Raw genomic sequence first — 12340 nt, 5'->3', positions numbered from 1 at the left:
CAAAACAGACAAGAGCCTATGTGGATGGACCTGGGGAAGGGACGGAGGGCTTGGAAGCCAGGGCGGAGCTGGCAGAGCGGGAGGCTAGGGCGGATTCAACAAAATCGGACCAGCCATCTTGGCTCAGGTAGAGTTTTGATGATTGGCCACCACGGGAACCGTCTCAGAAGACTAGGCCACCACAGAAAAGACTCAGAAGATTCAGCCATCACGGGAACTGGCTCAGAAGACTCGGCCAAACTGCAAGGCCAACAGGAACAAAACAGGAACAAAACAGGAACAAAACAGGAACAAAACAGGAACAAACAAATGACAATAATCCAGGAAAAAGAAGATGCGAGACAATGCATTAAATAGACAGGATTAAATGGACAACACCTGTGATGGTGCTGATGAGGAAGTAATTAGTAGACGAGTCCAGGTGACAACAATCAGCACAAAATACAAACACATACACAGACCACAGTTTGACAACCGTGACAGATTTAAAAAAGGAAGGCATACAACAAGTGCTTATACCAAGTTTTCACAATGATCATTTAAAATGAAATATTATATATGTTAAAAGTTTATTAAGTATTATATTATATGAAATAATAGAGATGTTGAATTTTAGAGTAATTGTACACTCTTAAGAAAAATGGTTCTTCAAAGGTTCTTTAATGATGATAATGGTTCTATATAGAACCATATCTTACAGAAGAGCCTTTATTGCTGAAATGGTTCTTTGTCTTTGCAAAATGGTTCTTTAATTCCCACCTTTTTTGATTGTAAATTTAATCATTTATTTTAGTTTCACCTGTAAAAGTGCTGAATCATCATCAGTCCTGCTGAACTTCCTGCAGACTAAGGCCCTGTTTACACGCACATGGTTAGTTTGAAAAACACAGACATTTCCCTTCGTTTGTGCCCTTCGTTTAAACGCAAACGGAGAACTCGCCTCTGAATCCGATTCTTTCTAAAAACTCCGGCCAGAGTGGAGATTTTGAAAATCTTGGTTTGCACGGTTGCATGTAAACTCAGACAAACGCATGTTTAGGCAGCCAACGTCACAGTATGCACAAGAGCTCGCAGCTACGTCAAAAGTGCAACCTTGTTCAAAAGAGGAACAGGAAGTGATTGTTGCTGTTTTCGCGATTCTGATTGGCTTACATGGGCTTGAGCTTCGTGGCACCAAATATACATGGGTACGTGTCAATGAACACTTTTCTGTGTGCACAAAGTCATTTTTGAAACCGGAGAGGTTGAAATGTCCGCTTATGAAAATAGCCGCCCACGTGTAAATGTAGTCTAACATCACAAACAGGTAAAAGAGTAAAATAATCATCATTTACTGTTAAACGCATTTTGAAAATGAAAGTTTTGTGCGTTCTTTTATTTATCTCTTTATACTGTAAGCTTCATTCCCTTTATAACAGGTAAGCTTTATTGCTGTTTTAAATGATATATTCAGGAGACTCCGCTTTAACAATGACTTACAGAAGGATAATGATTTGTTGAAATGTTATAAATGTATATTGTACATTAAGTTTATTAAACTAATTATCAGAAGAATATGGTACAACATGTGTTTAGTGTTTTTATTGATATTTCAGCTTTTTCATATGTGAGCTAATCTTGCTGGGAGTGAAGGCAGTGTGTATGACCGCTTGATATGCGTATCCTGTTTTTAAAGATGATGTATGCATGTTTCTTTCAATACTGACATTAAAATAATAAATAAGTTATTTACTGTTTAAACAGTTTGGAGATTTTGTGTGTGCGTTCATGTAGCACATTTACTTGCTACTTGCTCTGTAAAGTTGGAAAGCTTCAGGTTGGACATTGGCTTGATAAAAGTGGTTTAGGCGAATTCAATTTATGAATAAATCTTTCACCAAGCATTCACCTAATTTACTGACAAAACAGGAACAGTACACTGTAAAAAAATTCCGTAGAAATTGCAGCTGGGTTGACGGTAATTTACCGTAGATTTACATTTATGTTATTTACTGGCAAGAGTTTGTTCAAAGTTAAATGAACACTAAACATTTACAAGTCTTTGTCTTTACAGAGTAAAACTAAAAAAAAAAACAGTATCAAGCAAAACATTCTGGAAAACAAAATCTGAAGCAAAAACAGAAAAAGGTTGATGATGATTTCTGGTTCCCAGAATGCTTTGCATGAGGCTGTTATTGTTTAGTTTTATTCTGATAAAGACTTGTTAATATTTAAAATGTATTTTACTTTGAACAAACTCTTGCAAGTAAATAACATAAACGTAAATCTAGGGTAAATTTCCGGCAACCCAGCTGCAATAACATTGTAATTTCTACGGATTTTTTTTACAGTGTAAGCAAACTCCAGGCTAATATTAATCTGGTTTAGCCTGATACTCAACCTTGTACAGTTCACCAGATGATAACCACAGCTAGGTGATGTGAATCTGTGGTAAGCACAGCCTGTGTCTATTTTGACCAATCGTCAACATCACTGCTACAAAACAAAAATCATTGAAGGGAGTATGCACAATGAACCAGCAGACTTTTTCGTCTAGCTTCTACAAACATTGACTCATACTATTGACTTTTATTTGTACAGTGATGTATTATTAACATCCTATTCATTTGTATTCTATGTCGTTTATCTGTTTGTGCTGTAATGTATACATCTGAATGTAATGTCATAATATGTCAAAATTCAGTATTTATTATCATTTATACCTTTTGTCTGTTGAATACTTTATTCTGATTGGTAGAGAAATGTTGCACGGGTGTTGATTATTTTTTTGTAAACCGCACACCTAACTTGTCAAATGTCTTAAAAATAGACACCAGGTCAATGTTTGTAGTAACCAAAAGGTACATCAAAACATTTATGTAAGGAATAATTGACAACAGGCCTTTGAATTATTTGAAAATAATGCACACCCGTGGTGTAACAGCACTCCGCTTCCACCTTGGGTGTGCATTTTTTTCTTATAATTTAATGGTTTGTCGTCAATTATTCCTTACATAAATGTTTTGATTTGGCATATGTCAGGATTTTAATGATTTCATGTAATTGTTTAGATTATTTAGAATGATTGCCCAATTTTATTTTTAAAGAGCCGCACAGATCCAAAATCGAAACTGACCTGTATTGCGGTGTGTCATGTAGCTGTCCATCAATGTAAACAATGTGCAAAGTAGTTGAACCAAAAAGTGTACGATTAATAAAGTTATTGGCTTCTAAAGTACAGAGTTGACTCTGAATCGCTGAAACAAGTCGTCATATGAATCTGAATCTTAGAAATGTTAAACTGAGTGGACATCAATGCACTCTCAAATGACATCATTATACAACATACTGGTTAAATGGATTAGCCTACATTACGTTTTTTGAGTCATGGATTGAATAATTTTTAGATCAGCAAAAAAAGGAAATAAGGAAAATAAAATAAGAACAAATCAAGACATTTTAAGCATGTGAAAATAGAAAAGAACAAAGTTATTAATAAAGTCTAACAGTTGGAACAGAAATATAATCAAATAAATAATAACACTTCAGTCTTCTTCATTCTATAAATGAAATATAATTCATCTTCTTAAAGCTACAGAAGTGATATTGTCTTCTCTTGTTTGATTAACATAATGGGCTCTATCTTGCACCCAGCGCAATTGACTTTGTCCGTGACGCATGTATCATTCGTATTTTGCCCCGGCGCACAGCGGGTTTTTCCCGTCACAGAAGCACGTCGGCAAACTAGGGAATGAACTTGCGCTCCCTGGGTGGTTCAGCGCAAAAAAAGAGGCGTGTTCCAGCGCAAACCATCCCTGATGCTATTTTGCAGTTTCAAAAAACAATTGCGCCACTGACCAGAAAAAAAAGTTTAAAGTCAGTGGCGCGTTGCGCGTTGTTCATTATGCTATTTTAAGGGCGCATGCTTGACCATAATGTATAGCGTGCACAACGCGCACACACTTTGCTTATCTAATCTACACAGATGCAACAGTTATTTTTGCAAATCATAAATTGTTACACTTAAAAATATTAATACACGAGATAAGGGGAATCATAGTGGTGAGCATTGTGGTGATAGTTTTTATTTATTCTCATGCAAATAACGATTAAAATATTTTCATAACTTTGTTGTGTGGCTGTATTACGTTTATTTTATGTAAATAATAATTAAAATGTTTTCATAAGAAACCTTAATGTATATGAACTTGATTTGTAAGAGTACTTTGGGGTTGGACCTTGCTTGCGTTTCTTGGGTCCGATTTCAAAGCCCCCAAACCCTTTCAGCGGTGAGGGTGGACGCAGCGATGTCCTCTGCTGGCGTCAAGTCCTGAGGCAGATCCACCTCCCGTTACACGGCGTGCCCGATTTATGCTGGCAAGCGTGGGATTCCCCCGTACAAGGACGTCGGTCTCCTCGGCTGTGAACCGCTCCTGGCGTGCGTCTGGTAAATCCGTCATAATAATAGCAACCCGCCATGGAACTTGCGCCCTTGCGTTTAAAGGGAATGTTGGCTAGCGTTCTGATTGGTTTATTTGACGTTACGCCCAAACCACACCTATGAATAATGAACCTACTTCAGACCAACCCCTTATTGATTTGCGCCCGGCGCAAGAGTTATTTCTCACGCCGGGAAAATAGCAACAGCGCCCAAGATCCGCCCACAAACTCACTTGCGCGTTGCGCTTCGCACTTGCGTTTCAGATCATTAAAATAGGGCCCAGAGACACAAACATAAGCAGATTTATTGAGGGTACTGTCACTTTAAGACCCAATCCAAACTGTTCACTTTAAGACAAAACTTAATGTTTATATGAGAATACTTGACAAGACTGTGGTATTGCGAGATCATTTTGCATGTATGTGTCCTGTCAAGTAGAGATTCTGTGTTTGCATGTTTTTTTAATGCGTGTCTCTGTGTGTGTGTGTGTGTGTGTGTGTGTGTGTGTGTGTGTGTGTGTGTGTGTGTGCACCTGGTAATTATCACGTTGTGGGGACCAATTGTCCCCACAAAGATAGGAATACCAGTGTTTTTGTGACCTTGTGGGGACATTTTGATGTCCCCATGAGGAAACAAGCTAATAAATCAAACAGAATGATGTTTATTGAGAATGTGAAGAAGCAGAATGGTTTCTGTGATGGTTGGGGTTAGGGAATGGGGCAGGTAAGGGGAATAAAATATATATTTCTGTCACAGAAAACAGCTCACTTAAACAACTTCTTGCGCTCAATTTGTTTAAAATGTCTTGAATGTTTAGAAACACAAGCAAATGATAAATAAGAAGAAATTGTAGGAATGTAGCATAAATGAATGAGACTGAATGATTTATTAAGACAGGAATGTTTGATTAGGATGTTTTTCAGCAAACACGTCAAATCTTGTCTGTACTTGTGAATCTTTAGAAAGAAAACTTGACACAATTGAGATGTTAAGCGTTGAGATCTCTGACTTTTTATTGCAGACTTTATGTTTTGGTCAGATTGTTGAGATCTCCTGTACTGTATGTCCTCAAACATAAGTGAAAAGAAAGTGTGAGTACACAAATATAGAGGAAACGAATGTTGAGTCAGATGTAATATTTTAATTTCTTCTGTGAATCAGATGTTTCTCCTGACAGAGAGTCATCTTTAGTAAGTTTCAGAGGAGATGAGCTCAGATTCATCAGATCTGCCAGATTATTAAACTCAAATATTATTTAGATAAGACATTAACTTTACAATCATAGCTCTGTAATCTCAATGTATTTCAACAAGAGAAACATCTGAGATCTGAGTTAAATGAAGCACACATCAGATATAAACAGAGTGAATGTGAGACGTGAGAGGAGACGTTAACTTTCTGATCTGAGGTCAGCACAGAGAACTCACTGGAAGTTAATGTTTGACTCACTGTGAAATACAGCCAGATTTTGGGGTGGGTCTGTTGTGAAATGAGCTTATCTCAGCTGAGATTCTGCTATAAAAAAAGTTGACAACAGTCTAGAGCTAATGGATATGACAAGATCTTCTCTTCATCATCATGGGTGTTACATACAGCGTAGGAGAGTAAGTACATCAAACTCTATCTAAATGTCTCTACTGGAGCCAATAAAACCTCTTCTACTGCATCTTAATTTATATGTTTGATGGTGAATAGTTTTAATATCACAGGCATGTCTATCCATTAAGAAGACTATTTCCAGATATTTTAGTTGCTACATCATAATCTTTAGTTTGTTTGTTTCTTGTATAGGGTGGATCATCTCTACACGTTCTTTGTCCAGTGGTCACCGGAGGACATCTACTGTAAACACAACAGTAAGGAGAATGTGATGAAGACAGAGACGATCTTCAATAATCACACCTCCAAACACTGGACCGTAAGTCATTTAAGATGTAAAACTGTATGTGAGTCTGTTGAGGGTTTGCTCTTTCATTTCGCTGATGCTTTAATGAAGTTCTCTCTCAGCTTTGTCTCAAAGTGTTTTTTCCTAAAATGTCACTGGTAAACATTTCTGTAGAAATTACAGTATTACTGTCAGCTGTTTTTTCATACATTAAACATTAACACGTCTTTATATTTACAGAATAAAACTATAAAATAACAGCCTCATGCAAAGCATTCTGGGAATCAGAAATCCTCAGCAACCTTTTTCTGTTTTTTCCTTCAGATTTTGTTTATTAGCATGAGGCTTTCATTTTAGGTTTTTTCTTTAAAGATTAAACTTGTAGGGGTGGTTTCCCAGAGAGAGTTTAGGTTAATCCAGGACTAGGCCTTATTTAAATTAGGTCATTTAAGAAGTTTTCACACACATGCCTTACCAAAAAACCCTACAAACTACAGGTGTGCATCTTGAGACAAAACAATGTCACGAAAATATGTTAAAATGAATCAGGACAAGGTGTTTTTAAATTAAAGCAGCTCAAACATGCATTTTAGTCTGGGATAAGTTCTGTCTGGGAAACTGCCCAGTTAATGTTTAATGTTTATTTAACTTTGAACAAACGGTTGCCAGTAAATAACATCAGTTTACATCTACAGTAAGTGACTGTAAACGGCTGCAACATTTTTACAGTCTTGACTTTAAAGAGAAATGTTTGTGTTCATATTCAGATCTGTGACTTGAATGAATGTGCAGTTTAAGACATTAAAGGTGCAATGTGTAAATTCTAGCAGAATCTAGTGGTGAGGTTGCGAATTGCAACTCCTGTCTCGGTCCACAGCTCATTCCTCGCTTTTAAAACACATAGAGAAGCTGCGGTAGCCAACACAGGACAAACATATCATCGTCTGAGACAACTTAAAGAAAAAAGTTTGCCTGTTAAGGGCTTCTGTAGAAACATGACGGCACAAAATGGTGACTTCCATGTAAGGGGAACATCAGTGTATGTTTATAAAAACGTCTCATTCTAAGGTAATAAAAACATAACGGTTCATTATGAAAGGTCTTTATACACCACTGATAATATAGTTTTGTATATTATTTTGCATTTCTGTCAAGAGATCCTTCTAAAAGTTGCACACTGCACCTTTAATGCTTGAAACTCCAGACTCAGATAAAAACATGCTGTTTACAGTATGATTTCAGTGACGTGCGCTTCATTCAAAGTATGTCAACACTTTATCAGTATTTGTGATCCATGGACATTGATCTTGTGTTTAGATCGCTTAGAGAAATATCCAGTTTCGTTTGATTTTGATGTTTAAAGGCATATTCATTTTCTTATTTGGGATTTCACTTTTCTAAAACACTCTAAAAATGGCTGGGTTATTTTTGAGTAATTATTGGACAGAACACATGCTGGGTTAAAAATTGACCCAATGCTGGGTAATTTTAAGCCAACTGCTGGGTTATTATTCCCCATGGTTGCATAACAACAACCCAACATTGGGTCATTTTAAACCCAGCACGTGTTCTGTCCAATATTTACCCATTATGGGTCAAAAATAACCCAGCCATTTTTAGAGTGAAGTTAGAAGTCAAACAATGTAAATCCCAAATTCTGTTGTGATTAAATTGAAGAGAAATTAATTTAAACGGCACTTTTTACAAATATTGCATTCAAAGCAGCTTTACATAAAAATAGGAAAATGCTGAAAACAGGAAAATATTACTAAATGTACTGAGTACATATTAAACAGACAGATAAATAATCATTCAAATGTTATTACTACTTTAATGTTATACTATATGAGACTGCAGGACATTTAGTCAATGTATAACAGGTATTATATGAAACTTACATGGAAATGAAACTAAAAGAAGAGAAAGTGATTTAGGAACAATAAAAAAGTAAATCATATCAAACATCAAAGAAAGTGCAGGACTTCCTACAAGCCCATATTTGTCATGACTTCCCTTTTACCGTAAAAACGAAACTGATGTTGTTCGCCTCCGATTGAACCCACAAGCAAAGGAAAGCATTGAACCAATCAGAGGCCAGAGAAGCTGAAGATAAACAGACAGATGAGCAGATGGTAGTCAGTCAGGTAAACTACTGCTGAGAGAGAAATACAAACATGAGATCAATTCCAGAAAGCATCAAGATCTTATACTATGCCAACACATCTGGCGAAGCGTATGTAGAGGTGAGCTTTGATTTAAAAGATGGACAGACAGACAACAGTGATGTGACTTTAGATACATTAACTCTTTATCATCTGTTTCTTTTCAGATTGTTTCTGTAAAACAGCAGAAGCGTCGGCCGAGTGTCTGTAGCTCTGAGGACTCTGAATCTGAAGATCTGCTGCCGGTCTTAACAGACCACAGTCACATTTTCAAAGAGCATCACCTTGACAAAGTAAAAGATTTCAAATCAATCAAAGCTTTAATTCTGTGCAGCTCAACTAATATTGAGCTACAAGCTTTAGATGAAATCTATCCTAGCAAACATGACATTTATGGATTATTTCTGCATGTTTTCATTTCCACAGCTGGTCAATCACATACCAGCACGAGCTCGAGAAGATCAATGGAAACTAGTTTACAGTACGGCCGTACACGGCACCAGTTTGAGAACACTATACAGACACATGTCAGATATAGACCGACCCGTTCTCATGGTCATTAAAGACATGGACAGCCAGGTAATGCGTCATACTGTGCCTAAATATATCTGATACAAATAATCATGTGTTATTACACTACAAAAAATGATTTTCAAGAAAAAAAATTCTTAGTATTTTTGTCTTGTTTTCAGTAAAAATATCTAAAAACTCTTAAATTAAGATGCTTTTTCTTGATGAGCAAAATGACCCGAGAAAATAAGTCAAGTTTTTAGACCAAAAATATTAAATTTAACAAACAAAAAATCTGTCAATGGGGTAAGCTAATTTTTCTTGAATTTTTCTTGAATTAAGTGTTTAAGAAAATCATTTTTTGCAGCGTATGATTGACGTTTGAATAAATAATTGAGGATTTTAGTGAATTGTCATCAAAATAATGTCACAATGTGTAAAGGTAACAAAAATTATAATTCTGTCATTTCTTTACCATCACCTGTCTACCTTTCTTTGTTCTGCTGAACACAAATGAAGAAATGTAACCAAACAGATCTGGGGCACCATTCACTTCTATACTATAATATTATTTTTCCCTCTATGAAAGTGAGTGGTGTCCTTGATCGGTTTGGTTTATCCTTTAATGTATTTTTTTATTCATCCTGACACTGATCATATGTATATTAAACCTCACAGGTGTTTGGAGCGTTTTCTTCTGATCCATTTAAAGTGAGCAGCTGTTGTTATGGGACAGGAGAGACGTTTCTCTACAGCTTCAGTCCTGAGTTTCAGGTAGTTTTATGTTTTTTTGTGTGTGTGTATTTGAATTCAGTTAAACTCTTGCACAACTTTAATCTCATCGGATCTCTTCTGTCGCCGTGCAGATTTTCCGCTGGAGTGGAGAAAATTCCTACTTCCTTAGGGGGTTCCAGGACTCTCTTCAGATGGGAGCCGGAGGGTACGTTGACTTCTGTCATTTCAAAGTAATTGTTTAACAAAAAAGGGCATTTTGTTAGCATTTCCTCACCCTGATATTAAAAAAAGTATATTGCAAGTAATATGAAATAATTCATTAATAAATGCTTTTGTTGGATGGAAAATAATATTTTACCAAAAATGTAAGTCATACAGGTTTAAAAAGAGTGTTTTGGGGTGAACAGCATTTGTTTGTGTAGTTAGTTTATCTCATGATGATGATGATGATGATGTTGTCTGTGTATTCAGAGGACACTTTGGCTTGTGGCTGGATGCCGATCTTCATCGCGGCTCGACTTATTCATGCAACACTTTCTGCAATCGGCCTCTCTCTCGCCATCATGACTTTAAGATTCAAGATCTGGAGGTGTGGTCCTTTATATGAAGGGAAATGTCTGATCTGAAGTGTTATCTGCTGTGATATTATGAAACACACAAACTATCCGTTAAACTTGTGTCATATGACTCCTAACGTTCAGTTAAAACAGGAGCGGGATCAGGAACAGGTTGAGACAGGATTACAGTTTGAGTTTCTATTTCCAATAACTGTACAATCCTGTGAAAGTCTAAAGAGGATTAACAAAACCTGAAACTAAAAACCTGAAAACAACGACTACTACTGTGCTGCATGTGCTTCAGCTAAGAGGAGTGACTACAAGTGGATTTTGAACCCTTAAATACTACTTAGAAATAAACTTACACAACATTACACAAACTTTTCAATGCACTTGTAAGAGAAAAATGATTTACATGTCATTACTCCAATAATTAGAAAAGAAAAATGTTTGGATTTTTGTTTTTCAACAAATTATTTTTTTACTCTATTTATGTTGTTTGATGTGTGTAATGTTGTCGTTGTTGAATTGTGTTTATCTCATTCAGTGCCGGCACTGCATTTGTAAACATTGATATGCTAATAAATATGTTGTTTTTTTAAGAACCGAGTCTGTTTTGATTTTGTTAGGTAATATAAAAAAAAAAACACTTTTTAATTCAGCTGTTTACTTCAATTCAAACCATTTAACAGGTTTGTTGAGAATGAAATGAAATACAAAACACAGAAGATATAAACCTGCAATAGATTTGGTTTAAACAATAGGGGTTAAAGTCTCATTTGTACATATGTGTTCATAAATCATTGTTTTAATATTGGGGCAGAGGGTGTAATTACTAGTTTGATGATTGGTGGTTACCAGGTAACTTCACCCCTGAGATTATACAGTGAGGAAAATAATTATTTGAACACTCTGCTATTTTGCAAGTTCTCCCACTTAGAAATCATGGACGGGTCTGAAATTGTCATCGTAGGTGCATGTCCACTGTGAGAGACATAATCTAAAAAAAATCCAGAAATCACAATATATGATTTTTCAACTATTTATTTGTATGATACAGCTGTAAAAAAATATATTTGAACACCTGACTATCAGCTAGAGTTCTGACCCTCAAAGACCTGTTAGTCTGTCTTTAAAATGTCCACCTCCACTCCATTTATTATCCTAAATTAGATGCACCTGTTTGAGGTCGTTATCTGCATAAAGACACCTGTCCAACCCATACAATCAGTAAGAATCCAACTACTTACATGACCAAGACCAAAGAGCTGTCCAAAGACACAAGAGATAAAACTGTACACCTCCACAAGGCTGGAAAGGCCTAATGGGAAATTGCCAAGCAGCTTGGTGAAAAAAGGTCCACTGTTGGAGCAATCATTAGAAAATATTAGAAGCTTAACATGACTGTCAATCTCCCTCGGACTGTGGCTCCATGCAAGATCTCACCTCGTGGGCTCTCAATGATCCTAAGAAAGGTGAGAAATCAGCCCAGAACTACATGGGAGGAGCTGGTCAATGACCTGAAAAGAGCTGGGACCACCGTTTCCAAGGTTACTGTTGGTAATACACTAAGATGTCATGGTTTGAAATCATGCATGGCACAGAAGGTTCCCCTGCTTAAACCAGCACATGTCCAGGGCCGTCTTAAGTAGTCATGGGAGAAAGTCATGTGGTCAGATGAGACCAAAATAGAACGTTTTGGGGCGGCAGTGGCTCAGTGGTTCATGTTGGTTGTCTACAAATCGGAAGGTTGGTGGTTCAATCCCCGGCTCCACCTGACCAAATGTCGAGGTGTCCTTGAGCAAGACACCTAACCCCAGCTGCTCCCGACGAGCTGGAAGGCGTCTTGCATGGCTGACACCGCCGTCGGTGTATGAATGTGTGAGTGAATGGGTGAATGTGAGGCAAATTGTAATGCGCTTTGGATGGCCGTGGGTCTATAAAAGCGCTATATAAATGCAGTCCATTTACCATTATTCCACTAAACGTGTTTGGAGAAAGAAGAATGATGAGTACCATCCCAAGAACACCATCCCTACTGTGAAGCATGGGGGTGGTATCATCATGATTT

The 12340-nt window shown here is 36.8% G+C and overlaps 1 protein-coding gene across 2 annotated transcripts; it reads left to right on the top strand.

Annotated features, from left to right (window-relative positions):
- The first annotated feature begins 5857 nt into the window (after positions 1 to 5857).
- On the top strand, positions 5858 to 10874 carry ncoa7a (nuclear receptor coactivator 7a). Of its 2 annotated transcripts, XM_065270574.2 has the most exons (7): positions 5858 to 6024; positions 6212 to 6338; positions 8635 to 8760; positions 8894 to 9046; positions 9656 to 9751; positions 9844 to 9917; positions 10184 to 10874. In XM_065270574.2, the coding sequence occupies exons 1-7, from the start codon at positions 5999 to 6001 to the stop codon at positions 10317 to 10319; spliced, it is 738 nt and encodes a 245-aa protein (XP_065126646.1). In that variant the 5' UTR covers positions 5858 to 5998; the 3' UTR covers positions 10320 to 10874. The 2 variants fall into 2 exon arrangements, with proteins under 2 accessions (XP_065126646.1, XP_065126647.1); XM_065270575.2 differs by lacking the exons at positions 5858 to 6024; positions 6212 to 6338 and adding an exon at positions 7887 to 8548.
- Positions 10875 to 12340: the final 1466 nt, after the last annotated feature.

Source organism: Paramisgurnus dabryanus, chromosome 13, assembly GCF_030506205.2.
Source record: "Paramisgurnus dabryanus chromosome 13, PD_genome_1.1, whole genome shotgun sequence".
In the NCBI taxonomy this organism is placed as follows: domain Eukaryota; kingdom Metazoa; phylum Chordata; class Actinopteri; order Cypriniformes; family Cobitidae; genus Paramisgurnus; species Paramisgurnus dabryanus.
Note: the sequence above shows the minus strand (reverse complement) of the source record. Positions and strands in the feature narration are given on the sequence as shown.